Below are 25,452 nucleotides of genomic sequence, written 5' to 3' on the forward strand. Positions count from 1 at the left end.
CTATTTTGTTCAGTCAGGTTTATGGAGGTATAATTTACATACAGAACTTATTTTTAGGTGTATAGTTAAACAAATTTTGACAAATGAAAACCACCAAGTAAGTGACCCACAATGAAGGTGCAGAATAGTTTTCTCACTCCAAAGAGTTCCCTTGTGTCCTTTATAGTCCATCTCCTTCCATAATCACTAGCCTCTGTCAATCACAGATCTGATTTCTGTTTTTATAGCTTTGCCTTTTCCAGAATGTCATGTAAATGATGCTGTACAATATGTGATCTTCTGAGATTGGCTTTTTAAATTCAACATCATGCCCTTGAGATCCAGCCAAGTGGTTGTCTACCAATGTTTCTTTCTTTTAATTGCTGAGTGGTATTTAGTGGTGTGGGTGTACCATGGCTTGTTGAACTATTTACCTATTGAAAGACACTCTGGTTGATTGTAGCTTTTGTCTATTACAAGTAAAGTCACTATGAAGAATCCTGTACTGGTTCGTGTGTGGACATAAGTTTTCATTTCCTTTAGTACATGTTCAAGGGTGCAATGGCTGGGTATGGCAAATGTGTTTAGTTGTTTAAAGAGACTGGCTTTCATTCTGTAGCCTGATGCATCTGGCAGTCATCCATGTTGATGCATATATCGCAGGTTTATTCCTTTTTATTGTTGAGTAGGATTCTCTTTTATAGATATATCACAGTGTGTGCACACCATTCACTAGTTTGTTGGCATTTATTTGTTTCCAGTTTGGGGCTATTATGAGCAGAGCCTTTATAAATATTCAAAGACAAGTTTGTTTGTTTTGCATGGGTGCATGGTTTTATTTGCCTCAGGTAAACACTCAAATACTTAGGACTGGGATTTCCCTTGTATCTTGACACACTGAAATTCCTGGTCTGCCATGGAGGATTTCACTGGCAGAAATCATAAAAATGCTGTAGTCAAACCTTTGTGATTTAATTATTAAGCCATGAGATGGAAATATTAGATAAACCATTCTGCTTTCAAAAAATCTCAGTTGGGCAAGTTCATCACAGAATATTTCTGGACTTTCTCCTTCCATTGCATCCATTATGTCCCGGGCCCAGTTTCCTGGGTCCAGCCTGGGGTTCCTCTTTCTTCACCTGGCTCTTGAGTTTTGGATCCTCAGCTCTGAGACTGGAAGAAATTCCTGAGCTCATTCTGCTTACATAATAGGCTTCTGGTTTCCATGGCTGTGTGGTTGGTCTAGCAGTGTCAGCCTGGGGATACTCCCACTGTGTCACTTTTGATGTCTTCCAGCTTCTGATTTCTAGGGTTCTTGCACTCCCACCACTCCATCCCCTTTTTAGATACCTGGTCTCAAATGGTTGGAGCATTTATTCCACCATCTATCTGTCTGTCTATCTATCTGTCTATCTATCTGTCTGTCTATCTATCTCTCTCTCTCTCTCTCTCTACCTACCTACCTACCTACCTACCTACCTACCTACCTACCTACCATCTGTTTAAATGACTGCAACCCATGAGCTGAAATAATAAATCTTAATCCTCTTTAACTCTGTTAACACAATGGGAAAACTTTGCTCTTTAAATAATTAGTAGCAGTGGCATTTTTTAATGGAAGACCCATAGTCTGTTTACATTTCAAACTGCTTTGTAAAGAAGAAATTCTTAATGAACTCAAGCTCCAAATTTTTAATTAACAGTCTCTAAAATGCATAGCATTTAACATCTTTTTTTTTTTTCTTATCTAACATTACCCTTATCTTCATATTGATTCAAGCTTAAATGACATTTCAGAAGTATATTTAAATAATTGGTTTTCGGTAGTGTCAATGAAGGCCATAGAAAGACAAATCTGTGTTCAACCCTCACACCCATGAACAGGCCAAAAGACACTGGTTTAAAAATATAGTCTGGAGTATAGTCTGAAAATATTTTTAGGATGTTTGGTTAATAATGTTTGATGAAGTTAATAGTGGCAATTTTATTCCAAGAGTATAAGTAGAATAATACCAGCAGCATTCTTTACTGGTTTTCTGAAAATTTAGAAGTTCCAGAGTGTTGTTTTGGGCTGGTTTCTAGCAGTTCTGTGCCTTTATCCCTGTACCACCAGGAAGCAGTAGTAGAGACATCAGGGGTGGGGACAGGAGAAGAGACAGTGGCCATGACAGGTCTCCTGAGTCTTCCTCCCTCGTGGTGAGGGCTTACTTTGGACCAGATCTAAGCTAGGTCTGGGCTGTCAGGTCAAGACTGATCATACAATAAAGCTGGTTTGGAGTTAAAACCAAACTTACATTGATAAGATCTGACACATTTTCATGCTACTTACAATAGTATTTGGTAAATGAAATTGAGTCATCAATAGTAATCAATGCACATAAAAGACTGTCATACTTTGGGAGGCCGAGACGGGCGGATCACGAGGTCAGGAGACCGAGACCATCCTGGCTAACACGGTGAAACCCCGTCTCTACTGAAAAAATACAAAAAATTAGCCGGGCGTGGTGGCGGCGCCTGTAGTCCCAGCTACTCGGGAGGCTGAGGCAGGAGAATGGCATGAACCCAGGAGGTGGAGCTTGCAGTGAGCTGAGATCCGGCCACTGCACTCCAGCCTGGGCGACAGAGTGAGACTCCGTCTCAAAAAAAAAAAAAAAAAAAAAAAAAAGACTGTCATAAATGTTCTTTAATGAAGTCATGTTTCAGCAGTTCTTTTCTTGATTTTCCAGCATCTACGATAGTTTGCAGTGTTGAAAATGACCCCTATACCTTGTAAGTTTGGTATGTACACTGTCTCCTGTAGCTTTAAAACGGCTCTCAATGTGATTCCTAACATTCAGAGAACTTGCCTACTCTGTGCCCCCGGTGTCTTTCCACCAACCTCCTTCCACCTCCCACAAAATAAGGAGTATGGTTTCGTTCACCTACAAGGATTCTGAGGAAAAGATCTAGTGATTTTGTCCTTACCAGCTGTGACTTTGCTGAGGAAACACACTGAGTTGCAGAAGATGTTGGATCAATGTTGGCTGGAATTACATGGAGGGTGATAGATCAGGAGGAGGCTCTGAGTGTCTGAAAGGAATGCACATGGCCTCAGGTAGCAGTACCGCCCAACACTGCCCATCTCACCCATTTTATCCTCCACATCTACCTTGTGCATCCGCCACCTTTCCCTATGCCAAAGAGTTGATGCTGGATCCACAGAGGAAGTGGAATCAGTACCTCCAAGTTTCCCAGCTCAGACTGAACAGAGCATAAGTAGCCCTGCCCCAGAGTACAGGAAGGTGGGGACTCAAGAGCCAGGCGGGAAACTCTCTTAGAAGTGCTTACAAGGCCATGCCCTTACTCCCAGCCCTGCCTTAGCTCTGCCCAAGGTTCAGGCTAACTGTAGGTGACCCCTGTCCCCTGGGACACCACATTTTCCCTGGTTCCTTAGTTTGTGATCATATGTCTGCATGAGGAGAAGATGGTAGCTCCCGTGAAAGGAAAGTAAGAAAGACGAGGGCTCTTTTTGTTTGTTGCTTTGATTTTCTTTCTTTCCCTTTTTAAAATGTTCTTAATGTATGTGGATTATATCATCCATGATGTAGTTTTTAGCATGCTTTTCTTTCTGTGTTATTCAATTAATTTTTAACACATGACCAAAGATTTTGGAGGCACACAGATGAATCACATAACCCCATTTTATTAATATATTTGGAAAAATATTTTAGTTGATTCTTGATTCAAAATCAGCTATGAAATTGTTGTATTAAAGGGCAGTAAAAGTTATGGAAAAAATCTGTTGTGCATTAAGGGAATTCCTCATGTCTCTCTTCAACTCATGATTAAGTAATTTATGTCATTATGTAGAATTTGTAAATTGGCATTAAGCATTCCTCTTTGAATTTCAAAATTTTAGTCTTTATTAAATTTCAGATCAAAAGCCATGAACTCTAACTTCTCCAAGCACTACATTCTCCTTCCATCTGAGTGAATTGAGCACTTTCTCTTCTCCTCTCCTTTAGATATACATATATTTAGGCCATTGTGTTATGAAAGTATTCTAAGACTAGTATAATCTGTCAAAAAGAGACAATATTGGTAATTTTGACATTATTTGGAAATAATTAAATGCACCCCTTTGAAAATCACATATTGCAATATTTTCTCATTTTTACAGCTTTAAAATATATAATAGGATGAGATTTCTGCTTGTGTATGTAAACTTACAGCTAGTTTAAAGAAATTGTATGCAGCTAATATCTGTAAAATATTCCAGTGGCTTGATTGACATTTTCTACTAGAAGCATTGTCAGCAAACACTATAAATATGTATTCTGATACGTATGAATTGATCATTGATACATTTGTATCACAGTCATATGCATACATATATTTGCCCCTCTTCTAAATCCATGGCATTTTCCCCTGTTATTGATGGTTTTACCTTTATTCTAGTCGCTGCAGTTTGAAAGTTCAGAGACCTTTATTTCTCTACTTTCTGACTCCACTTTCTCCCTTGTCACCCAGCAGGGCAATTCACCATCTCTCAAAGGTTCTTTCTCTTCATAATCATTATCATTCACCCTGGCATTGCATTTTTTTGTTGTTGTTGTTCTAACTCAGACTCTCCTAACTTTCACCCAGAATTAGTGCATATGCTTCCTGAAGATGCTCCCCACTGTGTCCCTCTATCAGCTGCTCTGGAAGCCTCCAGATTTTTGATGGACTCCACTATTTTTTTGTAATGCTGTTTGCAAATCTTTAATGGCTCCCTGTGGCAGAACCAAAAATGATGAAACTATTTTTACTCTCTCAGAAATGTGGAGATTCCAATTCTTGTTTTAGCTTTATTTTCAACTTTCACCCTTATGTATCTTTGCTTCTGCCAAACTGATAAGTGCTTGAAATTATTCTATAACTTCTGCCTTTCTTCCATTTTCTTCTCAACTTAAAATTGAGAATTTTTTTCTCATCTTTGAATTTAAAATTTTTAGCTGTGATCAAATTTCAGATCAAAAGGCACAGAATCTCTAAGTACTAAATTCTCTTTATACGTGAGTTAACTTAGCACTTTGTCCATTCCTCTTTTTTAGATATAGGTATATTTTGGTGAGTATCTTCTTTATCCTAGTTGGTAAACGATATCAATGCAAAGTAACTGATTAAACTTGTAACATCAAATGCCTAAATACAAAGCTTTGCATATAGCACATTCTGAATAATAGATTTGAATGACTGAATACATTAGCAGATGAATGAATGAATGACCTTTAACATGACAGGACCCTTGATATGCTCTGCAAATGCAACTGTAATCAAAATGGAGATGGCCCCTGTATTCATGAAGTTTATGATCTATAGGGCAGCAGAAAAAGAAGAATACTGATTAAAGTCTCCCTTTCATCATAAGAGCATAATTATGTGGTGAGCCAACTGCTTTACATCAACTTTTCAGACACCTTCAGATGTTAAAAAGAGTACAGTGCAAGAATTGGGCTCGATGGGGCATAATGGGACAAAGATGGTTAAACTTAACTTTCATCCTCCAAGAATATGCTCTCTGGTCCTTCTCCAGCTTTAACATTCCCTGGGCTTGGTCAGTGGTGTCTCCATATCCCAGGAAGAGAAGCACTGAATATTGATTTCATTGCCTCTCAACTCTTTCTAACATGTGTGCGTGCTCAACCCTACAGTTATGTCTTCATGACCAGGGATTTCATCTTCTGCCTTTTTATGTCTTAGTTCATAGCCAAGTGCACAGAAGACATTCAATGAATTCTTTGTTTATGAAGGATCGACTGACTGAAGGGAATCGTTGTTCTCATTATAAGCACAGCACATATCGAACACAAAATATGAAGCTTTCTGATATCAGAAAATGTATTATTTAAAAATAAGTAATATATAATAAATATTCTATATAATACAAAATATAAACTCTTGTTCTACTTGTGGAAATAAGCTATATATTCAAAAGAGGACAGAACTAGTTATGCCAAAGGCGTATGTCCTTTGGCACGAAGAAATAGATCATTATGGATTTTTATATTACATGAGTCACTTGGTTGCCACTGACAGAAATCAACTCATAATGGTTTAAATACAAAAAAGAATGTCTTGGGTTTTATATTTGGAAAATGGCCCTTATACTTAGAAAATCTGAATGCCAATGGCTTCATGTATTGCTGGATCGGGGTCAGGGGATTTGACTGGTATTTTCCATTCTAATTCTCTCTCTCTCTCTCTCTCTTTCTCTCCACCTCTTTCTCTCTCTTTTTCTGTCTCAGAAGAGATTTACCTTGACAGCAAATGGTTATATCCTCATGGACTGATATTAAAACAACAGAGAGGGCATTAAAAAATATTCCTGTGTCTATTTATCAAACTCAAAGGAAAGATCCTGAATTGCTGCACTAGGGCCATGTCCTACACTGGAATCAGTCATTGATTGTCAGTGTCAGGGCCGTTACGGTGGGCTCAGCCCAGTTCAGATTTCCAGTCCTGTGGGCAGTTGACTTGGACACCGTTTCTAATAACTTTCAGGACCACATGGAGTAACAAATATGAAGTGATTCTCCAGCGGAAGGATGCTCCCAGAAAAAATAATGGACCACTCTAGATAGTTAATGAAAATGGCAGAATCTGTATAATAGAGTAGCAGGAAAATAGGAATAAGGATGGAAGATACATGGAAAAAGCTGACTTTATTTGGAATACAAATTATTATTAACCTTCAATAAGCAAGGTAGACCATTGACTATTTCTATACTATTTTTCTATACCATTATTCTGAATTAGTATAATAACAAACATGTTTTTGAAGTCTACCTAGTAGAGTGAAGTGGTGAGAGAATAAAGCCAAGGGTGTTTAATGCAATAATTAAGACTTGTGATGAGGAGGGTTCTTGTGTTAGACACAGAGAAACTTATCTGTGAATTGATTTCTGTGTTCTCTCATTGATCTTTAAATTGACCTTGCAGAATTTCTTTCATCTGAATGTATCTTAGAAATTAAGAAAAAGGGCAATGAAAATCATTAAAAACTACAAAATATATGTAAAACCTAAAAATGACAATAGAGATTTTAGCATCTTATTTTTCCCAAATGTATTTACAATGAAAAGGAAAATAAAACAGGCATCATAAATCCAAAATTTAATATTAATTGTGAACTTTAGTTTTGTCTCAGGCCTTTTAGTACTGAAAATGTTTTATATCAAAAAACTAAATAGCAAATATTTTATATCAAAATAATATTTTAAATAAAATTATTGTCAAGATGCAGGAAAATCATGATTTTTTTCAGTTTTACTTGCAATCATGAAATTTAAGTTACAGACATACATATACTTTTAAATTAAAGGCAAAGGAATTTAAGAGAAATTATTAATATAAAGCATATGCTCGTTAGTCTTGTATCTAAAATGCGTAATGTTCATTTTGCAATGTTGCTTCAGACTCAGACTAAAGGCATCCAGGAAGCTGCCTGAATGGAGCCAGGAAGGGCTTCTGTTTCTATAGGAGGGAATCCTGTCTGAGACAGTCTGAGCACCAGAGAATTTGTCTATTAAATACCTTTCTGGCAGGAACAGTGAGCTGAATCTCTTCCAACCGGAATTGAAGATGTTGATTAAAGATGCAATATGTAGATTTGGATTCAGAGCAGAAGATTGTTCAACATTTGAGGGTTCAAAAATGTATATTTGGGGTAGTGCATCTAAATTTATTTTACTGAGTATAAAACCAAAGAGAACTTCTCTTTTGGGATATAGCCTGTTTGAGCCAGGAATCCAAGCTTGTCTGAGATGATCTTAATTCCAAAGCATCATCCTGTCTCGGAAGAAATAGAGCAGCAATTTGAGCTCTTAAATCTTGAAGACGCTCAGTAGTGGAAGCGTGGTGTTTAGAATGGCAGGGGGCATTTAGGAAAAGATAGGTTCTGGTGTCCAGCATATGACGTGTCATCCGAAGACATCTGGAAACAGCCATAGGAAGCAGTTCTGATCTTAAAGGCGCCAGATTTTCTAGAGAAATTGTCATCTGATAAGTCAATAGCTATGAAGGGATGTGCCAGACCCTTGGCTGATGCTTCACATGCATTTTATCATTGGATCATCCCTGTGAGGTAGACATGAGACACAGAGAGCAAAAGGAATCTGTCTAAAGTCATACAACCAATAAATGATTGAGTGAAGGTTTGACACCATGCAGTTGGTTCCCAGGGCAGGGCTTCAAATCAGCAGGCTCTCCAGAGCCTGGATGTAGCTGGCTGGTCTCTGCAGGGAACCTGGCCGGTGGGTGTCAGGCAGCATTTTTTTGCGCTGGGGCCTTAGCACTTGGATATGACTTTGGAGCTGTCTGTGGCACAACCTGCATGGCATAGTACACTCCGTCAGCCATAGGTTTGACTGGACATCTGGGTCTACTGGGATAATGAAGCAGAAACATCACGTCAGGGGGAGAACCTTCAGTTTTATTATTACCTTGAAATGAACCTTAGCAAGAATTATGACTGCAAATCTATATCCACCGAAAGGTTTTTATCATAATCAAATCACTTGTTATTTAAGAAATATGGTAAGGGAAATATTAAGTGTCAGAAAGCATAGATGGATGTGCAAAAAGTAAATATATCTTACATTATACAGTAATTTGTATGTCATGTGTATTTGTGTTATTTCCATTTTAAAGAGAAAATACTTATTACATTCTCTCACTAGATAAACATGCCCAAATAATTGGATGGAAACACAAGAAATGGCCTCTTGATACTTAATTTAAAGAATTAAGAGACAGCTGTAAGCTAGTGAAATGAAAAATATTGTTGACTTTTTTGAGAAGAATTTACATTATTTACATTTATTTATCTGTCTTTCAGATAAGTGTTTAAATGCATGATTATGTGTAGACCTAAATCCTCAAATATTTTAGGGCATAGCATCTATATCTTGCCGAAATGTAATTTGTTTCAATTACTTTTTGCTCTATAAAGAGGGATATGGACCTGAAGCTTGATTACAAGGATGGTAAAATCCAACACTTTTTAAAGAGTTCAGTGCTTAAGGAGGGGTTTTTTTTTTAGACTCTGGGGGAGTAGGTTGAAATTGATTATACTCTTGTCTTTGAGACTCCTTATTGTTCCTTTGTTTCATTGTCATTGTATATGCAGCAAAAAAAAAAAAAAAGTCTTTGGAAGAGTGTTATAACAATGGATTCTGAGAATAAAACTTCTGCTAGAGGAGTTGTTAGGAGAACAGATACCAGTGTGTGTGTGTGTGTGTGTATGAATGTGTGTGTGTGTCTACAGCACCTGCATGTAAGCATGCTAATTCCTCAACAACTATCTTTTAGGCTCTCAGGATTCCTAGCAAACACTTTTATGAAATAGGGTAAACAGTAAGTTTGTGATTACATTATTTGTGAAATACTTCAGCTATGTATATATGTTTTTAAAGCCCCATAATGTAGCTCCTTGTGTCTTATCACTTTCTTTCATGTTCCTATAGTGGTTAAAACACATAACATAAAATGTACCATTGTAACCATTTTTAAGTGTACAGTTCAGGAATGTTAAGAATACTCTCATTGTTATGAAACAGATTTCCTGAACTTTTCATCTTGCCATTCTGAAGCTCTGTACCCATTCAACGTCAACTCTCATTTTCCCTCAGTCCCTGGCAACCATCATTCTACTTTCTGCTTCTGAGTTTGACCTCTTTAGAAACCTATAAGTGGAATCCTACAGTATTTATCTTTCAGTGATCAGTTTATTTCACTTAAAAAGTGTCTTCAATATCCATCCATGTTGTGACATGTACAAGGACCTCTTCCTCTGTAGGCTGAATAATATTCCATTATACATGGATACCTGTTTTGTTTATCTGTTCATCTTTGGACATCTGCTTCCACTTCTTGGCAATTTTGAATAGTGCTCTTATGAACGTGGATATACAAATATCTCTCCAACACCCTGCTTTCAATTATTTTGATGTATACCCAGAAGTAGCATTTTCAGATCATATGATAGTTCAATTTTTCAGTTTTTGAGAATACTCCAAACTGTTTTTCATAGTGGCTGCACCACTTTACAATCCTAACAGTGAACAAGTGTTACAATTTCTCTACATCCTCACCAAAACTTTGTATTTTCTGTTTCTTTGATAGTAGCTATTCTCTCAGATATGAGGTCATAACTTCTTGTGGTTTTGACTTGCATTTTTCTGATGATCAATGATGTTGAGCATCTCTTTATATGCTTGTTGGGAATTTGTATATCACCTTTGGAAAAGTATCTATTCAAGTGCTTTTCCCATTTTTAATCAGATTATTTGTTTTTTTGTTGTTGAGTTCTAAGAGTCCTTTATGTGTTCTAGATATTAATTTCCTATTAGGTATATATCGGTAAATATTTTCTCCCATTCTGTAAGTTGTCTTTTCACTGTGATGCTTATGTACTTTTATGCACAGAAGTTTTTCAGTTTGATGTATTCTCATTTGTCTGTTTGGTGTATTCTCATTTGTCTATTTTTGCTTTTTCTGTCTGTGCTTTTGGTGTCATATCTAGAATTCATTGCCAAGTTCAATGTCACAAATGTCATAAAATTTTTTTCCCTGTGTTTTTTTCTAAGAGTTTTACAATTTTAGGTCTTTGATCCATTTTGAATTAATTTTGTATATAATGTAAAATAAGTCCAATTTTTTTTTGCATGTATCTTATTTTTGTGCTTTTATTATTTTTTTCAGTTTTGGAAACTGGTATTAAGTATGTTCAATCTTTGATAACATTTGTATGTATTAAAATATATTCTTCCCCCGGTGTAAAAGATGAATGTTATAGAAAATGAAAGAGGATGTATATATGCTTATATGCACACACACATGACTATATATATATAAATAGACATATTATATATATTCTTATATAGACTGTGTCCCCTAGAAGCAGAGCATGAGAAGTCAGGTGCACATTCCTATGTATTGAGACGGCTCAACAGAGAAAACCCATAAGGGAGTGAAAGAAGCAGGGCATAGAACAGGAAAGAGCAGAAAAACTATGTAGTCTTCAGAGTCTATTATCATTCGAATCCACTTTGCTTTAGGGTACAAATCACAGCATGGAGTGTCTCTGATTGAGTCAAGGGGACATGTTTTGTATCCTTGTGTAGGTCTCTCAGTGACTATGACTTATGGGATGGGGTTAGGATCTTCCACTCCCTGGGAGGCTGAGGCTGACAGGGCAATTGTCTAGAGGAGAGGACAGCTGTAAATCCTTCCAGCCAGTACCGACATGATATGGTTTGACTCTGTGTTCCCACCCAATTCTCATCTTGAATTGTATTCCCATAATTCCCACATGTTGTGGGAGGGACCCAGTGGGAGATAATTTGAATCATGGGGGTGGTCTCCCCCATACTGTTCTCGTGGTAGTGAATAAGTCTCACAAGATCTGATGGTTTTATCAGGGGTTTCCGTTTTTGCATCTTCCTCATTTTCTCTTCTGCTGCCATGTAAGAAGTGTCTTTCGCCTCCCGCCGTGATTCTGAGGCCTCCCCAGCCATGTGGAATTGTATGTCCAGTTACACCTCTTTTCCTTCCCAGTCTCGGATGTGTTTATCAGCAGCATGAAAATTGACTCATGCAGTAAACTGGTATCAGTAGAGTGGGGTGTTGCTGAAAACATACCCAAACATGTGGCAGCAACTTTGGAACTGCATGACAGGCAGAGGTTTGAACAGTTTGGAGGGCTCAGAAGGAGACAGGAAAATGTGGGGAAGTTTGGAACTTCCTGGAGACTTGTTGAATGGCTTTGACAAAAATGCTGATAGTGATATGGACAATAACCTCCAGGCTGAGGTGGTCTCAGATGGAGATGAAGAACCTGTTGATGAAGAACCTGTTGGGAACTGAAGCAAAGGTGACTCTTGCTTCATTTTAGCAAAGAGACTGGTGGCATTTTGCCCCTACCCTAGAGAATTGTGGAACTTTGAACTTGAGAGAGATGATTTAGGGTATCTGGTAGAAGAAATTTCTTTCTTCTAAATGCAGCAAAGCATTTAAGAGGTGATTTGGGTGCTATTAAAAGCATTCCATTTTAAAAGGGAAACAGGCCGGGCGCGGTGGCTCAAGCCTGTAATCCCAGCACTTTGGGAGGCCGAGACGGGCGGATCACGAGGTCAGGAGATCGAGACCATCCTGGCTAACACGGTGAAACCCCGTCTCTACTAAAAAAATACAAAAAACTAGCCAGGCGCGGTGGCGGGCGCCTGTAGTCCCAGCTACTCCGGAGGCTGAGGCAGGAGAATGGCGTGAACCCGGGAGGCGGAGCTTGCAGTGAGCTGAGATCCGGCCACTGCACTCCAGCCTGGGCGGCAGATCGAGACTCCGTCTCAAAAAAAAAAATAAATAAAAAAAAAATAAAAAAATAAAAGGGAAACAGAGCATACAAGTTCAGAAAATGTGCAGCCTGATGATGCAGTACAAAAGAAAAACCCGTTTTCTGAGGAGAAATTCAAGCTGACTGCAGAAATTTGCATAAGTAACAAGGAGCCGAATGTTAATCCCCAAGACAATGGAGAAAATGTCTCCAGGGCATGTCATAGGTCTTTATGGTAACCCCTCTCCTCACAGACCCAGAAGCATAGGAGAAAACAATGGTTTAATGGGCCAGGCCCAGGGTCCCCATGTTGTGTGCAGCCTAGGGACTTGGTGTTTTGTGTCCCAGGCACTCTAGCTATTGCTAAAAGGGGCCAAAGTCCAACTGGGCTCATGGTTTCAGGGGATGCAAGCCACAAACCTTGGCAGCTTCCACATGGTGTTGAGCCTGCGGGTACACAGAAGTCAAAAATTGGGGTTTGGCAACCTCCACCTATATTTCAGGAGATGTATGGAAATGCCTGGATGCCCAGGTAAAAGTCTGCGACAGGGGCGGGGTCCTCATGGAGAACCTCTGCTAGGGCAGTGTGGAAGGGAAATGTGGGGTCACAGCTTCCATTGGGGCACTGCCTAGTGGAGCTGTGAGAAGAAGGCCACGATCTTCCAGACCCCAGAATGCTAGATTCACTGACAGCTTGCACCACACACCTGGAGAAACCGCAGACACTCAATGCCAGCCCATGAAAGCAGCCAGGAGGGGGGCTATACCCTGCAAAGCCACAGGGGTGGAGCTGCCCAAGACTATGGGAACCTACCTCTTGCATCAGTGTGACCTGGATGTGAGACCTGGAGTTAAAGGAGATCATTTTGGAGCTTTAAAATGTGACAGCCCTGCTGGATTTTAGACTTGCATGGGTACTGTAATCCCTTTGTTTTGGCCAATTTCTCTGATTTGGAATGGCTGTATTTACCCAATACCTGTACCAGCATTGTATCTAGGAAGTAACTAGTTTGCTTTTGATTGTACAGGCTCATAGGCAGAAGGGACTTGCCTTGTCTCAGATGAGACTTTGGACTATGGACCTGTGGGTTAATGCTGAAATGAGTTAAGACTTTGGGGGATTGTTGGGAAGGCATGATTTGTTTTGAAATGTGAGGACATGAGATTTGGAGGGGCTAGGGGCAGAATGATATGATTTGACTGTATCCCCACCCAAATCTCATCTTGAGTTGTTCTCCCATAACTCCCAGATGTTGTGGGAGGCACCCAGTTGGAGATAATTTGAATCATGGGAGCAGTTTCCCCATACTATTCTCGTGGTAGTGATTAATCTCAAGAGATCTGATGGTTTTATCAGGGGTTTCCGTTTTTGCATCTTCCTCATTTTCTCTTGCCACTGCCTTGTTAAGAAGTACCTTTCGCCTCCTGCCATGATTCTGAGACCTCCCCAACCATAAGGAACTGTAAGTCCAATTAAACCTCTTTTTCTTTTCAGTCTTGTGTATGTCTTTATCAGGAGCATGAAAATAGACTAGTATACCAGGTCAGCGGGGGATGGGTAAAGGGAATTGGGCAGGGCATCAATAGCACCCACTTCCATATTCCAAACATCTGAGGAGGCCTTTGATATAAAGCATCTCCTAAATTGAAAATATAAGGAGAAGTGATTGAAATATAATTCATCCACATCAGATAAATAAATACATATTCTTACTCACAATTGGGCAGGGCATCAATAGCACCCACTTCCATATTCCAAACATCTGAGGAGGCCTTTGATATAAAGCATCTCCTAAACTGAAAATATAAGGAGAAGTGATTGAAATATAATTCATCCACATCAGATAAATAAATACATATTCTTACTCACAAATGATAAAGTCAATTTTGTTTTCTTTTATAGAAAATATTCCAACAATTATTTTATTTCCTTCTGTTGATTCATTTTCCTTTTGGAAAAAAAGTAGGGCAATAAGCAGTTTATTTCCATTCATGCCCATAATATATTGAAACTTTCACCAGAATCCACTTCATTCTCAGCTTTTTGAGTTCTACTCATAAAGGGTGAATAATAACCAATAAAATCTAGTACAAAAATTAAAGAAAAAGCAGTCAGTAAAAGCAAGTACTCCATCCTAAATGTCCTGCTTCCCTGATGCTCCATGGAGACAGCTGACTCAGCACCAGATAGCAGGCTGCCAGTGTCCACCACACATCCCTCTAACAGGCTCACCTAGGAAGGCACACACGCCTGCTTGCAGCTGAAGCTTCCAGGCCTCCTATGTTGAATATCATCTTGAATGATCTTAATGAACCACATAATTTCATCTAGAACTGTTACTACATAATGTAGCTAAAGAAATTGCCAAACTATTTTTCTCAATAGCTGTAATATTTTAATTTTAATCATAATCTGAATATGCTCCCTCCATTGGCTACTCTTTGGACCTCTGTCACCACTCAGGTGGCTGTGTGTAGAGTTTGTGCTTTGTTCTGTGTTCTGTTCCATTGGTCTAAGTGTCTTATTCCTCTACCAAAGCCACAGTTAGGAAATATCGAAGAGAGAAGGTGGCTTAATAGATTTATATCCTCCAAAAATAGAGGAGAAGTTATTTGAAAGGTTTATTTTTGTTACCTGTAGTTTTTTTTAATGCATGCTGTATTATTTTGTGTTTGTTTAATTTTATTTGCATCATATTTTGAGAGGTTGAAGAAATATATATCTGGGTTGTAGGAAAGATGATTCTACATTTTACTAAATATTTCCAGTTTGCTTTTTAATTGTAATGACAATTTGTTAACTTAATCAATGATATTTTTTATCTTCTTACATTTTGCTATATGTTAATAAGGTGGAGCATCTTTTGTTAGGTTTGAAAATGTAGCTCTCTTCTGTGTGTATTTTGACTTGCATTCAGCAAAGTTCTGGACTATCACTCCTAATAGCTGACTCAGGGTGTGTTGCTTTTTCTATGTAGATAACAGTATTTATGATAATAACTGATTATTTTTTCCTTCTGCCTACCCACATTTTATGCTCCTTATTTATTTTTCTGTTTTTTTTCTATGCTAAGACCTTCATTTTGAGATAGAATAGAAGCAGCAATAAAGGGCCTTCTTTTTCTAAATTTTAAACAGAATTTAATGTTTTAAAATTAGCCTCTCCTTTCATTCTGCTGACAAACTGTACATTCGTGGGTTCATTTTGCTAATGTGTATGCATGTAGGCTATTTGCATGTGTTTATACAAGAGATTGACCTGTAATTCTCCTTTTTTGGATGGCCTCATTTTGGTATCAAGCTTATGCTTGTCTCAGAAAATGAATTGAGGTAATTTTCTTCTTTTTCTATTGTATGAAAGAACTGGATGAAAATGCAGGTTATCTCTTCCTTAAAGACAGGTTAAATCATCTGGGTCATTTTGTTTGTTTGTTTTTGTTTCTGGTCTATAGATTTTTAAAAACTGATTTAATTTATACAATGATTGCATAAATTGGTTCATTTTCCACTTCTTCTTGAGTCACTTTTTGTAAGTTATATTGTTCTAGAAATTGTCAATTTCTCACGTCTTTCTTCACCTTTGCTCTTTTCTTGTTTCATTTCTATTAATTTTAATAGCATAATTTTGTTTTCTTCTTTTTTGGTTTCAACTTTGTGTGTTTGTGTGTGTGTGTGTGTTTTCTAAATTCATGTGCCAGATACTTTGTTTATTGACTTTAAAACTATATTCTTTTCTAGAATGTATTTAAAGTTATGAATTTATTTCTATGAATTGCTTTAGTTTTATCCACAAAATTGTGATGGATTTCCTTTCATCAATGGTTAATTCTAAAAATTTATTATTTCTCTGATTTTTTTTCTCTGAACCATACTTTATGTAGAATTGGCTTTATAAGTTTCTGAACATATGGGGAGGTATGGTTTCATTTCTGTAGTTGATATTCCCTTTTCAATTATGTTAAGAAAACGCCTGTGTAATTTTGGTTCCTCAGAATTTATTGAGATTTGCTTTGCTTTATGGCCTAAGACACAGTTAATATCATAAATCATCTATGAATTCTTGAAAAAGAATGTTTCCTGCAAATTTGTCTGCAAGTTTTTATAAATGTACTTAGATCAAATTTTCTGTGCTCTTAGTAACGTTTTGCCTCTTTAGCAATCACAGAGAGATTTGCTTAAAAATCTTGAACACTGAGTGTACCATGGCCACAGGAAGATTTTTATTCTAGATGACATGGGGCATTTCTGGTAGTTGTACAGCAGAATAATTTTACGCAATTTTTTTTGTTCATTTTCCTCTTCACTTTACTCTTTATATTTCTAGTTAGTTATAACATAATGTCTTGACATCATGACACAGTTGCATAGGGTCCTCCAAACCAAGGTGTGGGGAAACTGTGTATATAAATATATAACTAGATGTCAGATATTTGCTGGCTTTCGAGTTTAGTCCTACAGAGATACACATTCTCTGAGCTGGGGCTTCTGGCTGTAAACTTTTATCTCGAATTGCAGGATAACCATATATGTAGGATCCCTGCCACCTCCTTTGCCCTCCTTAAAAAGTGTAACACTGGAGATAAAGAAATCCAATACAAAGATGAGCTTGATGACACTGCCTTGGGCCAGATAATTCTGTAAGGAAGAGCAGTTACATGAGAGCACAGTGTCACCTTGCATTTCTGTAAGAGCAAGACTAAGCATTTACCTGCCATGTGTTAAGTGCTGGATTAGGTCCTAATAAAGAGTGTAATGTTTCTGCCATCAATGTAATTGTCTGTCCTGCAATTTCATTCAGCAACAACAACAACAAAACTATTGACTACCTCCTGTTCTGGATGCTGAAAGTAAACAGGGGATGAAACATCCTGAGTTCCTGCCTTTATGGGGCTTACAGAGCAATAAGAAAATATATAGTATTGTATTTTAGGAAATCAATTAGTGTAGATATTAGTATAATATACAGTTGAAGCATAGTAACTGATATTGCAGGAGAGCTGAGTGTGGTGGTAAATGCCTGCAGTCCCAGCTACTTGGGAGGCTGAAGTGGGAGAATTGCTTGAGGCCAGGAGTTCGAGGCTGCAGTGAGCTTTGATTATGCCACTGCACTGTAGCCTGGGCAATAGAGCAAGACCCCATCTCTAAAATAAATAATTAGATAGATAGCTATTGTAGTATAAGAGCGATAAATACCAAGGAGAAAAATGAAGCAAGCAATAGGAATTGAAGTGTTTTTCAGGGGACATTTGCCTTAGTAAAAGGGGATTTTGAGTGACCACTAGGAGGAAGGGTATCTGTTGACCAGTCTTTAGCTGTCAGAAGTCCATTTGTTCCAAGGTATAGTTTAAATCCATTGTTTCTTTGTTGACTTTCTGTCTTGATGACCTGTCTAGTGCTATCAGTGGAGTACTGAAGTCCCTTACTATTATTGTGTTACTGTCTATCTTATTTCTTAGGTCTATAAGTAATTCTTTTATAAATTTAGAAACTCCAGTGTTAGGTACATATATGTTTAGGATTGTGATATTTTCCTGTTGGACAAGGCCTTTTACCATTATATAATGTCTCTCTTTATCTCTTTTAAGTGCTGCTGCTTTAAAGTTTGTTTGTTTGTTTGTATGTTTATTTGTTTTGATATAAGAATAGCTACCCCTGCTTCCTTTTGGTGTCCATTTGCATGAAATGCCTTTTTCCACCCCTTTACTTTAAGTTGATATGAGTCCTTATGTGTTAGGTGAGTCTCTTGAAGGCAGCAGATAGTTGATTGGTGAGTTATCCATTCTGTAGTTCTGTGTCTTTTAAGTGGAGCAATTAGGCCATTTACATTCAATGTTAGTATTGAAATATGAGGTACTGTTGCTTTCATCATACTCATTTTTGCTTGTGTACTTTGGTTTTGTTTTTTGTTTTTGCTTTTTAACTTGTATTTTTGTTTTATAGATCCTGTGTGCTTTATGCTTTAAAGAGTTCCTGTTTTGATGTGTTTCCATGATTTAAAGCTCCTTTTAGCAGTTCTTATAGTGGTGGTTTGGTAATGGCAAATTCTCTCAGCATTTGTCTGAAAACGACTGTATCGTTCCTTCCTATATGATACTTAATTTCTCTGGATACAAAATTCTGGGCTGATAATTGTTTTGTTTAAGGAGGCTGAAGATAGGTCTTCAATCCCTTGTAGCTTACAGGGTTTCTGCTGAGAAATCTGCTGTTAATCTGATAGGTTTTCCTTCATAGGTTACCTGGTGCTTCTGTCTCAGAGCTCTTAAGATTCTTTACTTCATCTTAACTTTAGATAACCTGATGACAATGTGCCTAGGTGAAGATCTTTTTTGTGATGAATTTCCCAGGTGTTCTTTGTGCTTCTTCTGTTTAGATGTCTAGGTCTCTCTCAAGGCTGGGGAAATTTTCCTCGATGATTCCCCCAAATATGTTTTCCACACTTTCAGAATTTTCTTCTTCCTCAGGTATACTGATTATTCTTAGGTTTGGTCATTTAACATAATCCCAGACTTCTTGGAGGCTTTTGTTCATATTTTCTTATTCTGTTTTCTTTGTCTTTGTTGGATTGGGTTAATTCTAAGACTTTGTCTTCAAGCTCTGAACTTCTTTCTTCTACTTGTTCACTTCTATTGCTGAGACTTTCCTGAGCATTTTGCATTTCTAAAAACGTGTCCAGCATTTCCTAAATTTTTGATTGTCTTTTCTTTAAGCTATCTATTTTCATGAATATCTCCTTTCACTTCTCATATCAGTTTTTGGATTTCCTTGCATTGGGCTTTGGCTTTCTCTGGTCCCTCCCTGATTAGCTTAATAACTAACCTTCTGATTTCTTTTTCAGGTAAACCAGAGATTTCTTCTTGGTTTGGATCCACTGCTGGTGAACCAGTGTGATTTTTTGGGGATGTTGAAGAGCCTTGTTTTGTCATATTACCAGGGTTGGTTTTCTGGCTCCTTCTCATTTGGGTAGGCTCTGTCTGAAGGCTGTTGTTCAGATTCTTCTGTCTTATGGGGTGTTCCTTTGATGTAGTACTCTCCCCGTTTTCCTGTGGATGTGACTTCCTGTGAGCCAAACTGCAGTGATGGTTGTCTCTCTTCTGGGTCTAGCCATCCAGTGAGTCTACCCAGCTCTAGGCTGGTACTGGGGGTTGTCTGCACAGAGTCCTGTGACATGAACCATCTATATGTCTCTCAGCCATGGATACCAGTACCCATTCTGGTGGAAGTGGTGAAGGCTGCAGTGGACTCTATAAGTGTCCTTAGCTTTGGTGGTTTAATGTTCTATTTTTGTGCTGGTTGGCCTCCTCCAGGAGGTGGCAATTCCCAGAAAGCATCAGCTGTAGTAGTCTGGAGAGGGACTGGCAGTGGGTGGAACCCTAGAACTCCCAAGATTAATGCCCTTTGTTTTCCACTACCAGGGTGGATAGGGAAGGACCATCAGGTGGGAACAGGGCTGGGTGTGACTGAGCTCAGACTCTCCTTGGGTGGGTCTTGCTGTGGCTGCTGTGGGGGATGGTGGTGGGATTCCCAGGTCACTGGAGTTGTGTACCTAGGAGGATTATGACTGCCTCTGTTGAGTCATGCAGGTTGTCAGGGAAGTGGGGGAAAGCCGGCAGTCACGGGCCAGGCAAACCTAAAGGCCAATCTCACTCCCACCGTGCCCCCCAAACCAACAGCCCTGAGTTCCCAGGTAGAGGGCAAGATGGGTTTGAAAACTTGCCCAAGGCGATCCAACTTCCAGCTTCGAGAGAAAAGGGCTTTAGTTCTTTCACCGTCTGTGAAGTCTGCATGCCTGATTCACAACCTCCCTGGCTAGGCTGCTTCTCATCCTGTTCAAAATGTTACAAAGTTCAGCTAGAGAATTCCTTCTGTCTCTGGCCACCCTCCCAATGGATCCCTGTGGTGCCAGGCAGGAAGGGCTGCTTGGGGACCCAGTGAGCTCCCAGGGCCTTTTCTGCTGCTTCCTCTACCCATGTATTTTGCTCGGCTCTCTAACTTGACTCAGCTCCAGGTAAAGTTCAAAACTTCTCCCACGGACAGAACTTCAGCTTCTCCAGTGGGGGTGTGTGTTCAGAAGAGGAGGGCCTCTATCCCCATTTCTGCAGTTGGGGCACTCACAGTATCTGAGGTGTCTCCCAGGTCCTGCAGGAACAGTCCACTCCTTTCAGAGGATCTGTGGGTCCTCTCGGGATTGCTGGTTTCTTCTTGAAGTCAATCTGGAGCTAAAATTCACGGTGCAAGCCTTCCCATGCTGCGCTGTCCAGAGCTGCAGTGCAGCCCTGCCTCCCGTCCACCGTGATCCCCTGAATCCCTGTGTTATCTTATCGATTTTTTCTTTATTTTTTTTTTAGATCAACTGGTCATATTATATATCTTATCGATTCATAGACATATACGTACATGACACAGCTGACGAACTTGTACTTAGATTAAAACAAAGTCAAAATGCCCAATAAATTTTCAGATTACAAAAGAATCAATTTATAAACTAATGTTTTAGATCAAAACATGGGGAACTATTTAACAAAAATACATTAAAAATCAAGATTTGAGACCTGAATTGATTTGAAATTTAACAATCACAGCCTTTGAGTTTTCCAAATCAAAAAGGAAAATAAGAAAATTAATTTAAGAGCCACCTTTTACATTCCCTCTTGACAGCCTGTGAGGGATAACTCAATGAATCATGATCTGTCACCGTGGAATCCTTAAAAGTTAATTGAAAATTTCACCGAGAGACCCTTCTTGAGAGTCACAAACTAGAGGACTACTGTGGTGTTTATTAGATTATCCTCAGCCGTCAACTGCTGGCTAATCAACACATGGCACTCTGCGATGTTATTTGTTTTAATTCTTCAGGCTTTTTTTGTGTGGCCCTGTTGATCCCCTGGGCACCAAATGACAAGCCAGGAAAGTCACAGAAGTCAAAGTGTCACAAGCATCCAAGTCAATCAATCAAGCCCTGTGCACTTTTCTACACAGATGTGAAAGCAGAAGACATTTACGGCTCTTTATTTATGAGCTTTCTCATACAATCTGTCTCTGGCAGTGATCAGAGCTTTTATCAAAGAAGTGTACTCCAGAGCAATTTGTCATCATTTCAGAACCGCTGTTGTCTGTTTGCGTTTCGGTCACTGGAAAGGGAACATTTTCTGTATAGCTAGTTAATATTTCTCACATCACTTTTACGAATACTCATGAACAGTCTTATGAAAACATGATGCTAAAATGTATAGCTTTTGTCAAATGCAAATAAATGAACACAAAATCCCCCAACACGGCTTCTTTATCTTCCTACATCTTATGTAAAAGTACTTATATATTCAATACCTGGCATTAGAGAATCACGAGCTTTGGTTGTTTCTTCTCTATGGAGCGTTTTTTATTCTGTTTGCCTAATTGTCTCTTTAATCTTAGACAAGTCACAGCCTCTCTCAACTTGATTTTCTTTATATGCTAAACAGGGATGGTTATGCTGGTGCACCTGGGGGCTGTGAGAATAAAGACTTGCAAAGTGTCACAAGAAACAGAAGTGGAAATAGTGTTGTCATGACTTGTTCCTTCAAAGGACCAGGGCATCTTTCCAAAGATGAACTATACCCTTAGTATATAATCTTCTCAGATATGGCATATGATCAACCACATTTTGTTCATGCATAGTTACTTTAACCTCCTTGGGACCTTATATTATAAATAGCTTAAGAATATATAAACACATCTGAATCTGTGTTTGCAAGCCAGCTTCTAGAATTTTTAATGCTTTAACATTGATTTTCTGCCAATAGTAAAATTTTAACCTGGTGGTAAATATAAGTGTTTGTACAATTCCATTACAGGTGCTTTGACTGGTGTTTATAGGAAATAGACTTTTGAAACAAACAGGATATTTTAAGTTTCAGAAATGGGAATTCAGTTTGTTAATCACTATATAAATAAAACAAGAACTGTAGCAGCCAAAATTCTCTCCACAATTTTGAGAAATATCTCTGTGCCAACCCTCAGTCTTTATACTTAACCACAGGTTTCTTGGAAATGAATGTCACTGATTATGAGAAAAAGAATTTAGCAATAAATTGGTGAAAAATGTCTACTGTATCATATAAAGAGTTGATAGCATATATTCTCCTTTTTTCCCCATTCTGTTGCCCAGACTGGAGTGCAGTGGTGTAATCCTAGCTCACTGCAACCTTAAACTCCTGGGTTTATGTGATCCCCCACCTCAGCCTCCAAGTAGTTGGCACTACAGCCACATGCCACTAACTTAAAAGTTTCTCTCTCTCTCTCTTTTTTTTTTTTTTTTTTTGGACAGACAGGATCTTCCTATGTTGCCCAGGCAAGTCTTAAACTCCTGGCTTCAAGTGATCCTCCCGTCTCAACCTCTCAAAGCACTGAGATTACAGGCTTGAGCCATTATACTTGGCAGCATATATATTCTATTACATTAAATTAACAGCGTCATGATTAGTCATCATGATACGCACAAGCAATTCTATTAGGTTGTTCTGAAAAAGTTGGAATGATTTTATGCCCACATTTAACATGCAAAATTAGTTAGTATTATTCAATTAGACAGAAGGAGCCTGACACAGTGGTGAAATCTGGAGGCTTTGGCTATGGATTGAAAGAAACAGGAAGGGATGGATGGTTAGTAATTGCGTTGAGCTTAACTACATATGCATGTCTAATTCTACCATTTGTTTTATTACCACGGAATCTTGAGAAACACACGAACGGTTTTCCCCCAATCTATAAAAAGGGCTTTGGATTTGTAATATCAAGTGCAGGGAGAATTGTTCCGTTTATGACCTGTGCAATGGGCAATATAAAAGCAAACGTGCTGTGGTGCACATGTATAGTGGTTATAATAATAGGTCTGGTGACGCTCCCCTTGCATTTCTTCCAGGTTGCTTTCAGCTATGTAACGTTTTTCGATCCCATGAGATGGAAATCGACCAGTGCTTGCTAGAGTCCCTTCCCCTTGGCCAACGGCAGCGTCTGGTGAAGCGCATGCGCTGTGAGCAAATCAAAGCCTACTATGAGCGCGAGAAGGCTTTTCAGAAGCAGGAAGGGTTCCTGAAAAGGCTGAAGCATGCGAAGAATCCAAAAGTTCACTTCGACCTGGCGGACATGATACAGGACGCGATTATCCACCACAATGACAAAGAAGGTACATGATAAGAAAGAAGGACCCGCTTTCTGATGTGATGTTTTGTGATTGATTTTTGTTGGTTTGTTGTTTTTTTGATGGAGAGACGGGGCAGAAAAGTCCTTTTAAATATTGGAGGCTACTATCTTTTAACTGTTCGAATTATTCAAGAAAAAAAAACACGGTTTGCAAAGAACATCATTAAAAGTCCTGCCACCTAGTAAGATTAAAAAAATGTAAAAATTGTGGTGAAATTGTATTTTTTATTATTTTTTTAAAAGAATTACCTATCAGAAGAGCAAGCGAGTTCCTTTCAAATTGTTCAGTTCTAATTGTTAGGGAAACTTTTTATCAATGAATTGGTTTTCTATTTAGAAAATTTTTATAGAGACAGGGTCCCACTATGTTGACCAGGCTGGTCTCAAACTCCAGGGCTCGAGCAGTCCTCCAGCCTCAGCCTCCCAGAGTGCAGGAATTTCAGTGAATTGTTTTTCCTGATGATGATTTGGGACTGTGGAATTTGTTAATCCGTAGCTCATGCTTTGATAGATGTGGCAGTAATGTGACTTCCCCTGACTCTAAGGAATCAATTTCTTTCTCCCTTAAAGTTGTTTGGCTTGTGGTATCACGTTTTACTAAGATTACCCAATGCAAATCTCAATTGTCTTCGCAAGACTGTTAAATTTTTCACTTTTTATATATTCTTGTATGTGAATTTTTCTGTTTTCCTATATAGAACCCACTTGCCCAAGTTCAAATGTGAGAGAAATGTTTCAGCTCTGGATATAATTGTTGTAGTTGTACAAGGCTTCAAAGAAACAGATATAAATCAATTTACCTTGATTGGCTCCCAAATCAGTATTTGAATGAATCTAAAACGAGCATTCTTCACAATTCATTATTCACAATTTGAAATCCAAAAAGCTCTGAAGCCATTATTTGGATAGATCATTTAGTGGCAAAACTTTCACTGACCTATTCATGGTTTATAACCTGTTCAGTTTGGAAAAATAATAAATTCAATAACATATGTGCTTTGAAGGCTTTCAAATGGGGATTGTGGATCTATTAGCTAAGAAAACCTATAGCACATTATATAGAATAATAGTTATACATAGTAAGAAGACTCAAGTCATTCTTTTCATGGTTTTGTGTGGGCTTTTTCTAGTTAAACTGGAATACTCTGAGAATTTCTAATTTTTTTTTTTTGTCTTAAGTTGCAATAACAGTAGTAGTGAATCTTTGAGCTGGAAAGTACCTAAAAACTTTTGGTGTGGTCCACTTACTTTACCCATGAAGGAACTGAAATTCAGCCATCGTGTCATATTCTCTGGAAAGCTGTCTGGAGCACTCTGACCTTTCATTTTATTATTCTCTTCTCACCTATGGCTGTTCATTTAATGGCCACCTCCTCCGTGAGTCTGTGAGCACATCAAAGGTAGGGACAATGTCCACAAGGTCATTGCCCTCTCCTGCCCATCTCATACCTTTCAGCAGCATTGAGTGAAAGAGTAAAGTGATCGGTTGTTGTTCAACACACAGTAGTTGTTACAATAAGCTTAAATGAGAAAGCAGGTCTTGAAATTTAAGCCCTATTTTGATTGAAAAGTAATAAAACAGAAAAATTGATTGGTGCCAGTGCGGTGGCTCACACCTGTAATCCCAACACTTTGGGAGGCAGAGGTGGAAAACTCTGCTGAAGCCAGGAGTTAGAGACAAGCCTGGGCAACATAGCAAGACCCCATCTCTACAAGATATTTTTAAAAATTAGCTGTACACAGTGGTGCATGTCCAGCTCCTCAAGAAGCTGTGGTAAGGGATTGTTTGAGCCTAGAGGTTAAGGCTATAGTGAGTCATGATGGTGACCTGAACTCCAATCTGTGCAATAGAGCAAGACCCTGTCTCAAAAACACTTCTTTTAATGTATTGGAAATGTTTTAAAATTTCTTGTACCAAATACCTACAGTACACAATTATG

General features: G+C 38.4%; 1 protein-coding gene across 10 annotated transcripts in view; it reads left to right on the forward strand.

Moving 5' to 3' along the window:
* MYO16 (myosin XVI) overlaps positions 1-25,452 on the forward strand; it is a 698,554-nt gene that overhangs the window by 141,477 nt on the left and 531,625 nt on the right. For all 10 annotated transcript variants that reach the window (XM_045377420.2, XM_005586232.4, XM_074021383.1 and 7 more), the window contains exon 2: positions 23,232-23,495. In XM_045377420.2, coding sequence (XP_045233355.2) covers positions 23,270-23,495 — 226 coding nt within the window. In that variant the 5' untranslated portion in view covers positions 23,232-23,269. The remainder of the gene's footprint in view (positions 1-23,231; positions 23,496-25,452) is intronic.

Source organism: Macaca fascicularis, chromosome 17 (assembly GCF_037993035.2).
Source record: "Macaca fascicularis isolate 582-1 chromosome 17, T2T-MFA8v1.1".
In the NCBI taxonomy this organism is placed as follows: domain Eukaryota; kingdom Metazoa; phylum Chordata; class Mammalia; order Primates; family Cercopithecidae; genus Macaca; species Macaca fascicularis.